The sequence below is a fragment of the Cucumis melo genome, chromosome 10, assembly GCF_025177605.1.
Source record: "Cucumis melo cultivar AY chromosome 10, USDA_Cmelo_AY_1.0, whole genome shotgun sequence".
NCBI classification, from domain to species: domain Eukaryota; kingdom Viridiplantae; phylum Streptophyta; class Magnoliopsida; order Cucurbitales; family Cucurbitaceae; genus Cucumis; species Cucumis melo.
The window spans coordinates 5,237,804-5,255,251 of NC_066866.1; the positions used below are offsets into that span (position 1 = coordinate 5,237,804).

The window sequence follows — 17,448 nt, forward strand, 5'->3', positions numbered from 1 at the left end:
CCTCACATGTATTTTTGTGTATAGGGTATAATTTAAAATGTCCACGATTCGACCGTTTTTTATACTAAAATATAATATGATCATAGAGATCAGCTTCAACTATACCATTAAATTTTTATTACTATTTCATTGTTTTCACGATTTTATTTTAATATCAACAGAAATGTAAATCAATATTTTCGTTACATCATAAAAAAACTCTATAAAACATTAAAAAGACAACGACAACAAAATGTTTGTAATGCAAATATAATAATAAAATACTTATACTAATTCAAGTTTATTTTTTTGCTTTTATATTTTTTTTCAAATTTTTTTTATCGAAATCCACAATTTATGGATATTTTTAGACAGAGGTATTTTCGTCCAAATTCAAAATTTAAACTTGGTTGCATCTATTTGTTTTGTAACATTATTATTTTGACATTTTCCTCGACGATGAGAATAAGAAAGGGGATATTTCTATGAATAACCTTTTTTTAAATTGAACAAATGAAAAATGACACAAAGCTCAAATAATTATCTTTTGCTAATGTCAATTATGTGTGATAGTTCTGATCTATATCCATTACTTATGTGAGAGTCAAATGTTGTAACGCATTTTCATTCGTTTCTATCGTCTCATTGTTTCTTCATCTAGATGTAGCATTAGACATTTATTTTTCTTTGGTTTCCTCCTTTTACTCATTGCTTCGAAATTGGAAGATGAAGAAGGAACAAATTCAAAGTGAAGATGAAGAAGAAGAGAAGAAATTTGATTTAAATAAAGGAGAAGAGAAGAAAATGGGGATATGCTTTTGATAATTTCACGATAAATGACGTAAACAAAAAGCCAAAAAGACGTTTCTTTTTACAAACAAAGGTCAAATTTCATTTTTGTCTTTAATGCTATTTTTCTAAAAAAAGAGCATTCGTGAAGACTACCCATTTCCATCGCCTCTTCTTCTTCTTCGCTCAAATCACCCATTCGCCGGTAAATTGCCGTATATCGGAGGGGCCACCACCGACTCACTCCGCCGCCTATGGAAAACCCCAAATCAAAGCCCGCCGCCGCCACTTCCACCGACGCAATCTCTTCATCATACAAAAAATACGAGATCCGCCACAGACTTCCAAATCCCAAAATCGCCGCCCTCTTAGTGATCGACATGCAGAACTATTTCTCCGCCATGGCCGAGCCCATCTTCCCCAATATCCTCACCACCATCCGCCTTTGCCGTGCTGCATCCATCCCTGTCATCTTCACCCGTCACGCCCACGCCTCTGCCTCCGACAACCCCATCCTCAACGAGTGGTGGAACGGCGACATTATCCTCGATGGAACCCATGCAGCCGGTCTCATTTCCGATCTTGATCGGGAGGACGCCGATGAGGTCATCCGGAAGAACACCTACAGTGCATTCCGGAACACGCGCCTAGAGGACTGCCTGAAAGAGAAGGGCGTGGAAGAGGTGATTGTGACTGGGGTTATGACGAACATTTGCTGTGAGACAACGGCACGTGAGGCGTTTGTAAGAGGGTATAGAGTATTCTTCTCCACGGATGCGACGGCGACGGTGGACTTGGAGCTACACGAGGCTACGTTGAAAAATCTGGCTTATGGGTTCGCTTACTTGGTGGATTGCAAGAGGCTTGGAGAGATTTCTGGTAATTGATACTCCATGCCTTATGGTGTTGTTATCACTGTACTACTGTTGGGTCAGAGTCTCTGATTTTAGTATGTTCTTGTTGTTTTTACTGTACTGTATGTTAGAACAAAATCTATGGTTTTGGTATGCTGTTTGCTAGAATCTCTGAGATTATAAGTTTCCAGTGAGCTATCTTCTTCTGGTTTCTGCCTTTTGCTATTGGGTTTTGTTTTTCTTCTTCTTGAAGCCATGGAGAAAATTGGGCAACCATGTAATAATTCTGAAGTTGTTGATCTGGAAGATGATAGAAAGGCTAGGATTGACCCCCAACTTGAAATTGTGGAGCCAGTGATTGGGATGAAGTTTAGTTCTGTTGAGGAAACGTATCAGTTCTATGTCAATTATGCAACAAAAGTTGGTTTTACTGTTAGGAAACAATATCACAAAAAGAAAAAGAATGGAATTGTTTCAAGAGCTTCCTTTTGTTGCTCAAAGGAAGGGTTTCGTCAAGTAAATAAGAGAAAAGAATTTGATCATTATACTCGGCCAATTTCAAGGACAGGATGTGAAGCTTCATTGGCATGCTTGCTTGGAAAGAATGGTCAATACAGAGTTGTGTCTTTTAAAGGAAATCACAATCATGACCTTGGTAAAATGAAGATGAAGCGTACAATGGATGTTGATATGAACATTTCCAATGCTCAAAAAGTGCATGATGCAGATAGTTCAAGAACTTCATTTAGAGCTACTATGGGACTAATAAATAAAGAGGTGGATGGTAGAGAAGGAACGGGATTCGTGGACAAAGATTACATAAATTATGTACCCATAGAAAAAAAAGCAAGAATTGAAAAGGGAGAAGTTGAAGCACTTGTACAGTATTTTGAGAAAAAACAGAGGGACAACTCTTCTATTTTTTATGCATTGCAACTCAACGAAGATAACATGGTTGCTAGTATCTTTTGGACCGATACACGTTCAGTGTATGATTATGAGTGTTTTGGAGATGTCATTTGTTTTGACACTACCTATCGTTCAAATGAACTTGGTCGACCTTTTACACCATTCTTTGGAGTTAATCACCATAAACAATCAGCAATGTTTGGTGCAGCTTTACTTTATGATGAAACAATCGAGTCTCTTAAATGGTTGTTTAATACTTTTCTTAGTGTAATGTCTAAAAAGCAACCAAAGACAATTCTTACAAATCAGTCTTCGACAATAGCTAAAGCAATATGTGATGTTTTTCCTGAAACCCAACATCGACTATGTGTTTGGCATATTTTTCGAAGTGCTGCTAAGACCTTGAGTCATGTGTTTCATGGACAAAATCAATTTGTTCAGGACTTTAGCAGTTGTTTATTTGATTATGAAAATGAAGATGATTGGTTGTTAGCATGGCAGAAAATGTTGGATAAATATGCTCTTACAGATAACAAGTGGTTGACATATTTGTTTGAATTGCGAGAAAAATGGGCAATAGTATATGGGCGACATGCTTTTACGGCCGACATGAAAAGCACACAATGTAGTGAAAGTATGAATGAGGTATTGAAAAAATATTTAAGGCCGGATTATGACATTTTGCAATTTCTCCAACAATATGATAGATTTTTAGCCGATCGAAGATGTGAGGAAATGGTTGCGGATTTTAAGATGAATCATACAACACCTATCTTGCCAATGGATACAGAAATGTTACTACATGTGGTAGACATATACACACCGACAGTATTTAAATTGTTTGAAAAAGAATATATGAATATTCTTAGTTGTAGTACCTTCAAGATAGGTAAATTTGACGGCGTATCAGAGTATAAAGTATTAGTTCATGGCAGCTCTTGTCATTGGTTAGTTAAATATGAGGCTTCAACACAAACAGTCACGTGTAGTTGCATGAAATTCACATCCACCGGTATTCTATGTAGCCATGCTCTTAAGGTACTTGATAGGAAGAATGTGAAAAAGCTTCCTGCCTCATATATTTTGAAAAGATGGACAAGAGATGCAAGAGCTTCAAATGATCAAACACTCAATGTTTGTGAAAAGTCAACTGGAGAACGTTATAATCACTTGTGTCGTAAATTTTATCAAATTACTTCACTAGCAGCAGAACATGAAAAGTTGTTTGAACACGCTTCTCAAACTTTTGTTCAATTGCTCAAAGATTTAGAGGAGATGAAGAAAAATTTCTTTTGTGGAAAATAATCATGTAAATGAATGTATGGGATTCGAATTTTCTTTAGAAATAGTTCAAGAATGAGGAAAAGGATATACAAGAGCACTGAATCAAGAGAAAGTCTATAATTGGTAGTATAGTTGAAAAGAAGACGTGCAACAAAATCTGAAGTTGAATAGATGCAAACAGGTACAATGTCTTACCAATCATACTAAATACCAAAGTTATTGGTAAAATGTTTTCCTACTACCTTCTTTTAACGAAGTTCGTATAACGTTTTATACCTTTTTTTTTTTTTTTTTTTTTTTTTTTTTTTGTTTCGATTAGGTAAATAAGTATTTTGGATGATGATACATGGGGAAAAGTATGAACGATAATTTCAATCCCATTACATTCTCAAAGGTAAGAAAAGAGAAATAAAACAGATTATTGTATTTTATTTTATTTTGATTATCAGTTGGGCGTTTATTCTACAGATTATTGTATTTTATTTTATTTTGATTATCAGTTGGGCGTTTATTCTATTCTATTATAAGTTCCCACTTGTATTCACATCATATATATACACATGCGTATGTACATGTATATATATGTGTGTGTACATACATATAATAAACAAATTTAACAATAGAATTTTAATTTGATGTTCCTAGACTATGAATTTAAATAAGTGGCAAAATTGTTACTATCAAGTGTTCTTTCACTGTTTATTAGTAGGTTACTTATTTATTAGAAATCTAACATGGATACATTCTTTTTTACAATTTATCTAAAAGTGAATGAATACTTAAAGAAATGTTTAAAGCTACTTATGGTAGGTTACATGCCAAGTTTCAAAATACGTTTGATTTTTCATTGATTTATTGATAAAAAATTATGCAAGAATCAAGATTGTTTCGTACTTAAACTTGGAGAGAGATAGAAAAGAGGGCATTTGATAGTTGAAAGACAAACGGAATGTTTTAAGAATTTCAAAGTAGTTTAGAACATTTGATACGTGTAACATATTCAATTCTTTGCTTGGCAGGTTCTTTTGTGATGGGTGTTAAAACTACCGGTCGAATTCGAATTTAGAGACATTCTTCCTTTGTCTAGAGGTCACAGTGTGTCTGGTCGAATTCGAATTTAGAGACATTCTTCCTTTGTCTAGAGGTCACAGTGTGTCTATTCTCTTCAAGGAATCGTATGAGGACCTAGGCCATTTATCATGGTGCAGTCCATAAATGTTGTTCGTTTTGGAATTGCCTAATCAAGGTTTATTGGGTTGAGCTTGGGCTTGACATATTGATAATAGAGGTTGCTTCTGTTTTTGGAGAAGGTATGCACTTTGGAGTGGGGTTTTTGGTTCGAGAGGAAGGGTAGAATCTTGGGAGGTATCGTTAGAATGTTTGGTCCTTTGTTAGGTTTTAATGTGTCCAACATGTGTTACAATTCTTCAATAGGTCGTATCATGTCTCCTGTCGTATGGCATAAGTATGGTAGAACGTGTTATGTGGTTTTCACTTGCATATTTCATTAAAAAAGCCAACCTTTTTTAAGAGCTTAATTGTGGTGTTAAAATCGAATGATTTCTATTAAAGAACTCTGCTTTGGTCCAAATCAATGTTAAAATACTTTGGGGATTATATTAATTAAGATCCTCAATTAATTTAACTACCAAACTTTCATTTTCATAAGTGTACTAACTCAAAATACTATCTTGAAACTTTTAATTGTAACATAACTAGTAAATTCTTGAAATCAATCAGTTTAGCTCATTTGTCAGGACTCAATACCATGTTCAAGTTCTGTTAATGCATCAAATTTTACACTCGTTTTGACAGTTTAACAAAAAGAAAAAAAGTTGCGTAAATGAATGATTTTCAAAGAATATTTAATCGAGAGTTCAAATTAATTTATTTGTTTAGAAAAGTTTAGGTGTTTAATGAAAGATATAAATTGCAAATTTAAATAGATACAATTCTTAATTCTCTTAATTAAAGTTTTAATACTCTAAGTTATATTTATCATAGGTCTCCAAAATTATGAAAACATAAAGGGCTATATTGAAAAGTAATAATATTTTAAAGACTAAAGCAACATGAAGTCCCTTTGGATAAAGTTTAAAAGACAAAAGCATCACATTATTAAACCGACATCAATGTGAAGATGTATTCATTTTCTTCACCAAAAAGCTCTCAACCTTATCGATAACAGTTGACTTAATAAAGAGAATAAATCTAAAAAGAAAAATTCCAACAACTACACGTAGAGTCAACCTTTGCAACCAAACAACACATAGATTCCTTCATAATTTTGGCCATGACCATGCAACTGCCTCTATAAATACGAAGCCCTCTGAGTGTAGATCATTTGTAAATGTGAGAGAAGAAGATAGGTCTAACAAATAAATTCTTTTGCCCTGTCATGTTGTGTTGTAATTTTTTCTTATCGAAAAATTCTTTTCATTCTTTATAATTTCCATGGATTAGTAGTGTGGGGTTCTGCAAAGTTTCAACGTAATTCGTTCTTAGAAGAAGTTTCCATTGAAGGATATGAAAGGAAAAGGGAGGTTTAGTATGAAGGGAAGAGTTTTATACAATACGGCCAAAAATGACTTGCCCGGTATGCAAACTATGTGGTGTAATGCTCATATTAGACGTTCGTATCAGGCAGTCATTTTCGGCCAAATTGATAAACTCTTCTCCATCATGCTAGACTCTCTCTTTTTGAGCTTGAAAGGATGTGCAAATTGACCGTTGGTTCGGAGAGTTTCTAACTACTCTAAGATGGATTTTGAATTCATATTTGGGTTATAGGACTTTTAATTTTGAAATATGAGGTTCAAATAAATCTCAGTTAAATTAACATCTGGCCTATCTGTTAACAATTATTTCATTTTTAAAAATTAAGCTTGTATACACTATTATTCTTTTTTACAAGTTTTTTTATTTTTCAATATATATCTATCTATTTTTTACAAATGTTTTCAAAATTAGGAGTAGAGTTTGAAAAGTAAAAACAATCATTTTAAAGAACTTATTTATTAGAATTTGATCGGAACTTCAATTATGTTGAGCCTAACAATGAATTTAGTTATAAAATAATGTAGATACAATATATACAAATGCTCTCTTAAAAGGATGTTTTAGTTGATTTGGATCTACGATCTCCAAGACATGATAAAGGCGAGCTTAACAATGAGTCAAATAAGTGAAGCTGTAAACCTTAAAGAGATATTTAAAGCACGAAGTAAGACTATGAGATCTAAAATATTAGGAGGTCTAAAACTTTTTTAGGTCAAATAAGGATTGAAATTCAAGTATATACGAGAGTTAAAATCTCAAATAAGAAGCCCAAATTAAACTGATTTTGAGAAATAATGAAAAAACAAAAGGATTTAGGAAGTGGAAAATGAAACAATTGTCAAAACAAGCACTTTGAAACAATTGTCAAAACAAGCACGTCGTTGTATTTTGTGCATGTGAAAAGAGAAATATTATTGTTGTAATTTTGGGATTGTTGGAATGAAGGTTGTGATAAAGATGAACATATGAAAAGATTAAGTGAATGTACATTAGGTTATTATATATATATATATATATCTTAAATGCGTAATGTTTATTTAGTAGATGAAATTGGATTGTTGAAATACACAAAGGTACTTATTGAGAATATCATCTAGTGAATATTTAATTTAAATGGAAAAATTATACATGACATTGAGATTATGTCAAAACCTGAATAGCTTTGTCAATTATCTATGTCTCTAAAGATAACAATACACTTGACAAATACAAAACGTGGACAGTTACTACAAATGATACATGATTAAATGTCAAGAGAGTTAATACACACTTGACATATATATAATTAGTGTAAATCTTTGTGACTATTCAAATTTATATTAAGAAGAATACTGCTTTAACGTTTTTCCTTTTTCTGGTCAAGTTATCTTATTATACCTTATGTACAGTAGATCATATTTGACGTTTTTTAAAGCATAAAAAAACTAATGATATGTCACATTTTAGAAACGTCAAGTAACCAATTTTTTGTCGTAGTTATGTTCCCACGTCACTCCTTTCTAAATATTAATAGAAATTATGATTAAAAAAAGTTATATTTTCAAATAAATTGAAAAGTTATTATCATAAATTTATAATTTTCCTCTCCATTCAAATCAATTAATTGAATATATATATATATATATATATATATATATATATATATATATATATATATATATATATATATATATATATATATATATAAAGGGACTCTCTTGACGTTTGTGATTTTAAATACTTGATGGTTTTTGAAAGAAAAACGTCGAAAAATGAGTGATTCCAAAGATAAAACGTCAACAATTTTTATGAAAAGACTGATTGGGCCAATTTTTAGCTTTCTTTAACGTTTTTTAAACATAATTGTTTTTTCCTTAATTTAGTATAATTAGTGGTTGCACTCTTGCACTTCATGTCTAACATAACCACATATCGTAGTAATTACAACGAGTGAAACTTTGATCATTTATAAAAAGTATACTTTTGAATTCTTTTATGATGTGTAATATTAGCACACAACGTCCTAAAATCACTCGAGTATTAATATTTAGAAATAACTCTCTCAAATGGGTAGACTATGAAATATGTGTCTATCAGTCTATGTATATATTACAATTTACAACATTTTCCACAAGGAGTTGTTTACTTTTATAAGTATACATTTGGACTGACAAAAGAATTTGAATTGAAAAGCTGAATTTTCTGATGTCAACTACAACTTAGAGTTGACTTACAAATAGGGAATAATTTTAATAAGCAAAATTCTTCATGCATGTTTGAGTCAACCATGCAACCCTAATTGAATATATTCCATTTTAATTTTTAGAGATCAACACAATACTATACAGGCCCTGCAACTTAATTAAGATCCAAAGTGTATATATGGTTTCCATGGAGTAGGAAATCATTCTTTTAGTTTGTGTGTTGTCATATATTCTAGATCTTCTTCGTATTATTGTTCCAATTTTATTGAGATGTTACCAAAGGGGCAATATAGGAGGTCTATCTTTTGGCTTATGATCTTCTAAATCAAGACTCATTCTTTTCATGCTAAGGTTATCTCTTTCTTTCTTTCTTATAAAACCCTAATTTCGATTCATTGTTTTTTTGAGTGTTGCAAAGTTGTTCAGAAACTCCATATAGAAGATGATCAAAGGAAGAGATGTTCAGTATGACGATGGGAAGGGTCTTTACTATGACGAGTTGTATTGTACTAATAAAATTAAACAAAGAATCAATAAACTTTAAAATATTATAAAATACATTCTTTTAGTAAAAATTTGAATAGGTTGAGGTTTAATTTTATTATACACAAAATTATATATATAGAACAACGACCTTTAAAATTTTATTTCATTACAAAATTGAAGATTAATTAAAAAAAAAAAAACCTATTAACGAGATACACTAAAATAGATGATATAAATACAAGTTTAAAAGTTTTGAGACAAAATTTAGATATACACAAATTTAATTTAAAAGTTTTGAGATGATTACAAAACTTATAATTTAAGCTATAGTGTATGTCAAATTACTATGGTTGACTTTACAAAATGAGAATAATTTGAAAGTGAAAATTTTAGATAACTCGTTTTGAGTCAATCAAGTGCATGCTAAATTAGAATATATTCTTTTAAAAAAAAGCAAAATCAAAGCATAGACTTTGCTCAAGGAAACTATATATATATATAGTGAGTTTATCAAAAACCCCTGCAACTCTATTTGATTGGAAGATGAGAAGAAGAAAATTTTTAATTAACATGAGAAGGGGTTGGATCATCTTTGTCTAATATTATTACTATTTTTTGGTTTAGATATTCTTCCCTTTCAATGTTATGTTATATCCTCTTTTTCCTTCCCTATCTTGAAAAGGTTCTAAATGTGTGGATGGATTTACAAGGAATGAAAGGTAGAGAGGTTTAGTATGTGAAGAATGTTGTTTGATAGCCAAAAATGACTTGCCTACTATATTAAATTACGATAAGGGTTAAAAGACACATAATTTTATTCGTATCACATAGTCATTTTCGCTAAACTAACGAATTCTTCTCCATCATTCTAGACCTTCTCTTTCACTAGACTCTAGAGTAGGATGAAGGTGCAAATTTAACATTGTTACTACTTAATTGGATCTTAATTTATAATTTTTACTTTACTTTTTTTTTTTTATAATCATATTGTTAGTAAGTTTCATTAATATCTTTTTTATGCTTTTATATATATATATATATATAGATTGTATGGTCCCTAATATTTATGTTATTTTTCGTATTAGGTAGTTGACCCTAGATGTCACAACAATAATAATATTTAGGTGTGCATCTCGAGTAGCATTTATATTAGTGCATCTCATCAAACAAACAATTGAAAAGAGGATATAGTTGTAATATTTAGGTTAAGATGCAAAAATCATACAACTTTGAGGGATCAATTTTATGATTTTGCTTTTCATCAAACTTTCGATCGTAAAAAAATTAAACTCTCATATTTATATAAGTAATAAAAATGAACCCTCACAATTCGTATAACTGTAGAAATAGTAAGAATCATACAACTTTGAGGGATCAATTTTTACGATTTAACAATAATCTTTTAACGACGAAGAGAAATATTCCAAAGGAAAATGTCATTTATTTTTAATTTTATTAGTAAAAAATAAGCTCATTTTGACAAAATATTACTATTCAGAGAAGACTACCAAAGCGATTTTACATTAATATGGGAACCAGTCAATTGCTTTTATTTATTTTTAGTTACATTATAGTATAGCAAACATAGATTTAATTTTCTAACAAATAGCTCCAATCCTTTTCTATCAACCTTACATTCTTCGTAAACAAACAGAGGGACTAGAAATAAAACCAATCTTTTTATTTTCTCTCTTTTTTGAAAAAGTTTGATTTCCATTTAACATTTTTATTAGTATAACAACTACATAATTAGTATAACAACTACATAATGTGCATCAAGCGTTCAACCTTCAAGAATAAAGATCATGTTAATTATATTAAACTAAATTCACCCGATTTTCGGTTCAACCACTATTAGAATAACTAACAATTACAAAGGGATCGATGAAATAGTCGTAAGAATAGTCCATCCCCTTTATTTGATCGAAAGATACTCTGAACTTAGTGGTCAAACAATTAATCAATAAAATTATTTATCATAAAACATTTTTATACCATCAAATCAAGAAGACATTAATGAAGTTCGGGTATTCATGAACATAAAACAATTATTTCTGTATACACAGACAAAACGGATCCATTACAAGCCTCAAACCATTATAGAAATATATGTATACATATTTGAATCCTCGAACCATTTTAACCGCTGCTTAATATATAAAATGTTCAAATTTCAAGTTTGTAGGCAGCAGTAGATCCAAAAGTTTTGTTGACGGATGCTTTATAATTCAATAAAAACAATATAAGAATTAGAGCTTGGGGGTTGGAAGACAAATTTACAACTGAGTTAGCTAATAGTATTGTTACTTTGTCAGTAGCTAGTCCGCTAGTGTCTGCAGTCAAGAAAATAGCCCAAATTGCAAATCTATGGAAGACGGCTCATACCTGAAATTACAACCTTTCAAATCTAAGTTTAAGGGAGGAAAAAAATATATGAAAGATGATATAAAGCAGTCAGAGATCATGGCAAGACATTGATAAAGAGCAAGCATCTGCATAACATTTTCCATGAACTGTCGCACATATCCGAAGTAGTCTTCAAGCAATGCCTGCTCGCCATTTTCGCTGAACTACGCAGGACTAAAGTAGCATCATTGTCAGCTTGTTGCATGCTTTACAAATCAAACAGGTATAATATGAACTTCAAATGAATGCATAAATTTCAATTCAGCAAAATTAGAGAGCTAATAAAAGAGGACCTATTGCAGAAGGCCTGCAGATTTTCCCTCTTCCATAGTGGTCTAAAGATTCCCAGCTCGGTGACTGAACTTCAGCAATAGATTCCATATCGTTACAAAACGACAAAATTTATACTTGATGTTGCAAAAATGAAGCTCCTCGTTTCCCCGTGTGTTCAGCTAGTAGCCAAGTGACAGTAGAACTTCACTAGCATTCTGCTTAGGCCATCATCATTTTTATTGCTCAAACGTTGCATAAATCAGAACACTTCAAACAAACAGCACAGTTTCCAGTAATGGACTACTCGGACCCTGCTTGCATTACAATACTTGGGAAATATCGGATTTCATATCATTTCTACCAGTACTTATCGAATCAGTCAAGCTTAAAGAGGTTGGAACCCATCCCAACCTTTGCATAACACCAAGAACCTTTGAAGCTTCGTCTTCATTACCTGAGTTGAAAAAACCAAGTAAAAGAGCATTACATGTCTTAGAGCTAAGAGAAAGTTCTTCTTTTCCCATTTCTGTAAGCAACTCCAGTACTGTAGATATTTGTTTTTCCTTGCAAAGGTGAAATATTAATGCGTCGAACACATCATCCTCCAACTTTATACCCTCGACCAAGCTTTTGTTGAGCAGCTTCAAGGCTTCAAGAGATTTTCCTTCCTTGCAGTAGGCACTAGCCATCACACCATATGCTATTGCATCACACGCGATCCCCCTAGCTTCCATATCCTTAAACAATGAAATCATCTTAAATCTGTTTCCTATCTGGTTATAACCGAGTAAAAGTGAAGTATATGTAAGAGTATTTGGTATGATATTTCTCATTTCCATATCTAGAAAAAGCTGCTCTGCCTCCTCCATCATTTCCGCTCTGCCGTATGCATCGATCAGAATCGTGTATGTCACACTATTTGGCGTCACTTTTTTATCTACCATATCATCAAACAACTCCCTCGCTTCAATCACTTTTCCATGTTTGCAGAAACTATCAATCAAAGAGTTGAAAGCAGAAAGGGAAGCAACACTTTTCTGCAGGGCTTCGTGAAATAATGAAAGTGCCTTCTCCAAATTTCCCTCCTTGCCACAACCGTCAATGAGGATACAGTAGATGTAACCATCAGGAGAAATTCCTTTTGATATCATCTCATCGAACAGTTTAAACGCCTCGGTTAAGTTTCCAGATTTGCAATATCCATCTACGATTGTTGAATAAGTCACAACATTGGGAACCAAATCTTTTCCTTCAATTTTGTCAAAAAGTTCCCTAGCTTTCTTTACCTCACCTAGCTTGCACAACCCATTAATTAGGGTATTGTATACGACAATGTTGGGATTAATTCCATTATGGAGCATCTCTTCATAAAGTTGGGATGCCTTCTCAATATCACCTTCCTTGCAGAAACCAGATATAAGGGAGTTGTATAAAAAAACATCGGGCGCCAGACCCTTCTTAAGGAATTCTAAGAAAACCCCCATGGCTTCTTTGGTTTTCCCATTCTTAGAGAGACTGTGAATGATTGCACTATATGCTCGGACGTCAGGAATCAACCCTTTCTCAAACATGCATTTGAAAGTTGACAAAGCTTCTACCGTGTTTCCAACATCGCAATACCCGTTAATTAAAATAGTATAGATTACGTTGTTAGGCACTATACCAGAAGATAGCATGTCTTTGAAATACCTTTCTGCAACTTGGATTTCACCTGATTTACTATATAAATTAATAAAAGCCCCATAAGTATGTGCATTAGGTTTTATTCCTTTCTCACCCATATCAACAAGCAACATTTTTGCTTCTTCCACCTTTTTGGCTCTACAAAGACCAATTATAAGACAATTGTAGCAAAACAAATCAGGCAGGACCCCATTTGCAATCATTACTTTTAGTAATTCTATTGCCGTTTCATATCTACTTTCTTGGACATAAGCCTTAATCAAGGTACCATACATAAAAACACTCGGTTTCACCCCGCTTCTGATCATCTGGTCCAAAACTTCGTTAGCCTTTTGTAAATCACCGCAATGGCAAAGGCCACTAATCAGCACACTACAAGTGAACGGCGATAGCATCAAATTCCTTGCTTTCATCTCAGCTAGTAGCTCACACGCTTTAGCCGTATCATGAGACTTCAAATATCCATCAATCAGTGTGTTGTAGGTCCAGGTATCTGGTTCTATGCCAGCCATCAACATCTCATTGAAAAGAGCCATTGCTTTCCCCATCTCACCAGCCTTAGCAATGCCCCCAATCATTGCATTATAAGTTACAACGTTCAACTTAAGTCCACGAGTAATCATCTCATTTTTGATACTCAATGCCTCTTCAATAGTGCCTTCTTTCATGAACCCATCAATTAAAGCACTGCAGGTAAAATGATTAGGATTTGAACCTGAACTAAGCATACTTTCAAATATCAATTTTGCTTCTTTTGATCTCTTCTGTTTGCAAAACCCATCAATGAGTAAAGTATAAGTATAGCCATCCGGACCCAAACCCTTCTCCATCATCAACTTCTTTACCTCTAAAGCTTCATCAACAGCTCCAGTCCGACATAAACCTCCAATAACTACATTGTAGGTGATCAAATTAGGTTTACATTCCTTCTTCTCCATCTCAGAAAGAACCATCTTTCCCTTGATAACATCACCAACTTTGCAATGTGCATTGATCACATTAGTGTATGTATAAACATCAGGGACTATCTTAGCCTCCAACATACTTCCATACACCTTCCAAAACAACCCCATCATGTTACCCTTCAACAAATCCCTCATCAAATTATTACAGCACATCAAGCTGGGAAAGAACCCTTCACTAATGGAAGCTATAAAAACACTAGAGGCCTCATTCAAAAAACCGAACATCCTAAAGTTATCAATAAAAATATCAAAAACAGTCAAATTAGACCCACCAAATTCTCTATAGCACCTAACCAAGGAATCCAAGATCTCCAAAGGTGGCTTACGGGTCTCGAGCAATTTCTCAAGCATGTTCTGGGCTTGGTGTATTAGCCCAGAATTACAAAGACGAATTGCAAGAATCGAATAAGAAAGCAAGTTCTGTGGCGTACTCATTTTTGAACTCGACCAATAGAAGAAATTCTGAAGCCGCACAGAGTCATCGATTTCGCTCTTCTGTAGAACAGAGCAAACGACTTCTGGGTTTAGCTTCCTCAAACTGTCCTCGTTGTTTAAAAGGATCACCCAATCTTTACGCTTCAGAATCATGGAAAATTCACGAACAGTGTCCTCGTAATGATCAGATGGGTTATTGGTCGAGAAAAACATTAAACGGATAGAAAAATTATTCCAGATTTGGGGAAAATTGGTAGTTCGTAAAGGGAAAGTAGAGAGAATTCCGCGAGGGGAGGAGTTTACAGCCATTTGCCGAATCAAGCACAAAGCATTTGCCATTTTATTTGGTTTGAGAATCAAGCGTCTGAAAATGGGGAGAGAGCGAGAGAGAAAGTGGGGATAACTCGCAAATGGGTTAATAAAACATAGGATTCAGTGATGGGTTGAGCGAATGGTGAAATCCACAGATGGATGATGCGAAGCTCCATGTCAACTGAGCTCAAACCGGGGAGGAATTTGAGTTGAGAGTTGAGAACTGAGAGAGAGAGAGAGAGAGAAAGAGAGTAGGGCAGTGGCTTTGAATATTGTATTATGATTTTTGCCCCTTTTTTAAATTTGAGAAATAACCCAGTTAGATTTTCATATTTTCAAAAAATTAACATCATTTTTTTAAAATTCGTTGAAATGGTTTTTCTTCTGACCATCTTGTCCATGATCGTGACCATATGTTCGACTTAAAAATCTATTTTTTTGTGATAGAACGAAAATACATTTGATTTGTATTTTCATCAAACTTGTTACTCTTTAAAAGATGTATGAAAAATCTAACAAATCTTCTATGCTTCCCCCTTCTATTTTCCTTGTTTTTGTCTGTATCTCGTCTAGTGTATCAAATCTTCATTGATTGGTGGGCCTCTGTCAGACTATGATTCTACATCGATCATTGAGTGAGCTAGCATTAGCAACATGAATGCATGCATCATATATGTGATCATTATGTGTACCAATGTTCGAATGAAAATCCACTCCCTATTCAACAACCTATGCATATAGCCTGCCACATCCAATAGAACCACAATAGTATCCAAAAGAGACTTCATAACTGCATAAATTTTGAACTTGTGTGGTATTTAAAAATAAAATTAATTGAAAGGAAAATAAGAGTAAATTTTGGGTCATATGGGATTGAAAATGAGATGCTGTTTTACTCCTAGTTTTATGCACTACCTACTAATGGTAACTTAGACATCAAAATGGATGTTTGAGACGCATCGTTATTGGTTAAGAAGAAAAAATGGTCTATTACTAATCACGAAAGCAAATACATTCGATTTAATATTGTACAAACACTTTATAACCAACTCAAACTCATCAAAATTTATTATCTCGCTTCTTCTATATATTTGTCATCAAATTTCCTCATACATTATAAATAACAAAAAAGTTATTAAAAACTATGAAGTTCTTGAGAAGAATACAGAATCAAGAGCCAAAAAATGTCACATTCTCACCCAAGAATCAACCTTTTTATGTTCAATCTCAAGGCAGTAGGCATAAGATCCCAACTGAGTTTAATATATTGTGTTAGCAAAACTATGATAAAAAAATTGAAACAAAACGAAAATAAATTTTAAAGTAAAAATTTATAACGAAATGATTATTCAAATGTGATCTAAAAGAAGATATATCACACAAATATAATGAGACTATTAGATTTAGAACTTACGAGCTTTTAGTTGTCAAGTCCTCTCAACCTCTTTTTATTTAATTACATGGAAGAAAAGACCTAACATGATAGATACGAGTTTGTCAAATTAGCCAATGACGACTGCCTGTAATGCAACAAACTAAGAGTTTCTAGAATATTTAATAAATACATAAACTTTAAGAAGCTATGTAACAGGCAAGTCATCTTTGGCTACCAAACAAAACTCATTTCTTCATATTAGATCTATCTTCCTTTCTCTCTCTCTCTCTGTCTCAATATGAATGTGTGTTTTTTGTGACAATATTGAGTTGTGGGGTTCTTCATATTTATAACCCATAAAAGCCAGCTAATTGCATGGGACGGGGGGGTAAAACATCAAGAGAATTTTCATTTATTCTTCAAAGTTGTAAGGTGGCATTGACTTAGGTAAAAATTGATGCTTCTATTTGCTTCTAAACCTTCTCTCTAAGTCAACTCATTTTAGGTTGAAAAAATTAGGCCTTTATTCGTTTAAGACAATGACATACATGTATTGAAAATTTCAGTCTACATTAGACATTTTTTAAGTACTGTATTCTTCCTAATTAAAATGGGTAATTACATGTATTCCAAACCTTTAATTATCTTAGTTAAGTTATATATAGATTAATTCAATTCTAGGTTATGTTTAATTTGAATTTATACATCTTTATAAAAGAAATTTAATTGTTTTAATTTCTTGAACTATTTCTCATAATTTAGTTAAATTTTTTAAAAATATTATTATCGTTCACAGCTTTTTATCATATTTTTTTTATGCGATGAATAACGGCATCTTGTATGTTAAATTAGTCTTATCTTTTATCTCTCTTTTGCAAAATGCATGGTTTATATGGAATATCACATTCAAATTAAACATCATACGACAAGTAAATTACTGATTGGAAAAAAAAAAA

General features: G+C 32.7%; 2 protein-coding genes and 1 non-coding gene across 10 annotated transcripts; 1 reads left to right on the forward strand and 2 right to left on the reverse strand.

Annotated features, from left to right (window-relative positions):
- The first annotated feature begins 701 nt into the window (after window positions 1-701).
- LOC103488764 (nicotinamidase 2-like) lies at window positions 702-5,353 on the forward strand. Of its 5 annotated transcripts, XM_051091334.1 has the most exons (5): window positions 702-1,647; window positions 1,876-3,996; window positions 4,135-4,209; window positions 4,835-4,904; window positions 4,960-5,353. In XM_051091334.1, the coding sequence occupies exons 1-2, from the start codon at window positions 1,023-1,025 to the stop codon at window positions 3,834-3,836; spliced, it is 2,586 nt and encodes an 861-aa protein (XP_050947291.1). In that variant the 5' UTR covers window positions 702-1,022; the 3' UTR covers window positions 3,837-3,996; window positions 4,135-4,209; window positions 4,835-4,904; window positions 4,960-5,353. The 5 variants fall into 5 exon arrangements, with proteins under 5 accessions (XP_050947291.1, XP_016900281.2, XP_050947292.1 ...); XM_017044792.2 differs by having other exon boundaries at window positions 4,835-5,353; XM_051091335.1 differs by lacking the exons at window positions 1,876-3,996; window positions 4,135-4,209 and having other exon boundaries at window positions 871-1,647.
- Window positions 5,354-11,237: 5,884 nt separating this feature from the next.
- LOC103488761 (pentatricopeptide repeat-containing protein At5g61990, mitochondrial) lies at window positions 11,238-15,393 on the reverse strand. 4 transcript variants are annotated; one of them, XM_051091333.1, is made up of 3 exons: window positions 11,743-15,393; window positions 11,517-11,623; window positions 11,238-11,428 (listed from the first exon to the last, which is right to left on the reverse strand). In XM_051091333.1, the coding sequence occupies exon 1, from the start codon at window positions 15,142-15,144 to the stop codon at window positions 12,043-12,045; it is 3,102 nt and encodes a 1,033-aa protein (XP_050947290.1). In that variant the 5' UTR covers window positions 15,145-15,393; the 3' UTR covers window positions 11,238-11,428; window positions 11,517-11,623; window positions 11,743-12,042. The 4 variants fall into 4 exon arrangements, with proteins under 4 accessions (XP_050947290.1, XP_008445875.2, XP_008445873.2 ...); XM_008447653.3 differs by lacking the exon at window positions 11,517-11,623; XM_008447651.3 differs by having other exon boundaries at window positions 11,238-11,655.
- Window positions 15,394-16,610: 1,217 nt separating this feature from the next.
- Window positions 16,611-16,735, reverse strand: MIR169D (microRNA MIR169d). The gene has a single exon (NR_120696.1). It is a non-coding gene; the product is annotated as a microRNA MIR169d (primary transcript).
- Between the last annotated feature and the right edge of the window lie 713 nt (window positions 16,736-17,448).

Excerpts from the sequence above, each read along its gene's own strand:
- LOC103488761 (XM_008447653.3), bottom strand. The coding sequence starts at position 15,144 with ATGGCAAATGCTTTGTGCTTGATTCGGCAAATGGCTGTAAACTCCTCC.
- LOC103488764 (XM_017044792.2), top strand. The coding sequence starts at position 1,023 with ATGGAAAACCCCAAATCAAAGCCCGCCGCCGCCACTTCCACCGACGCA. Across the intron at positions 1,648-1,875 it reads GAGGCTTGGAGAGATTTCTG|CCATGGAGAAAATTGGGCAA; the intron begins GTAATTGATACT and ends TTCTTCTTGAAG.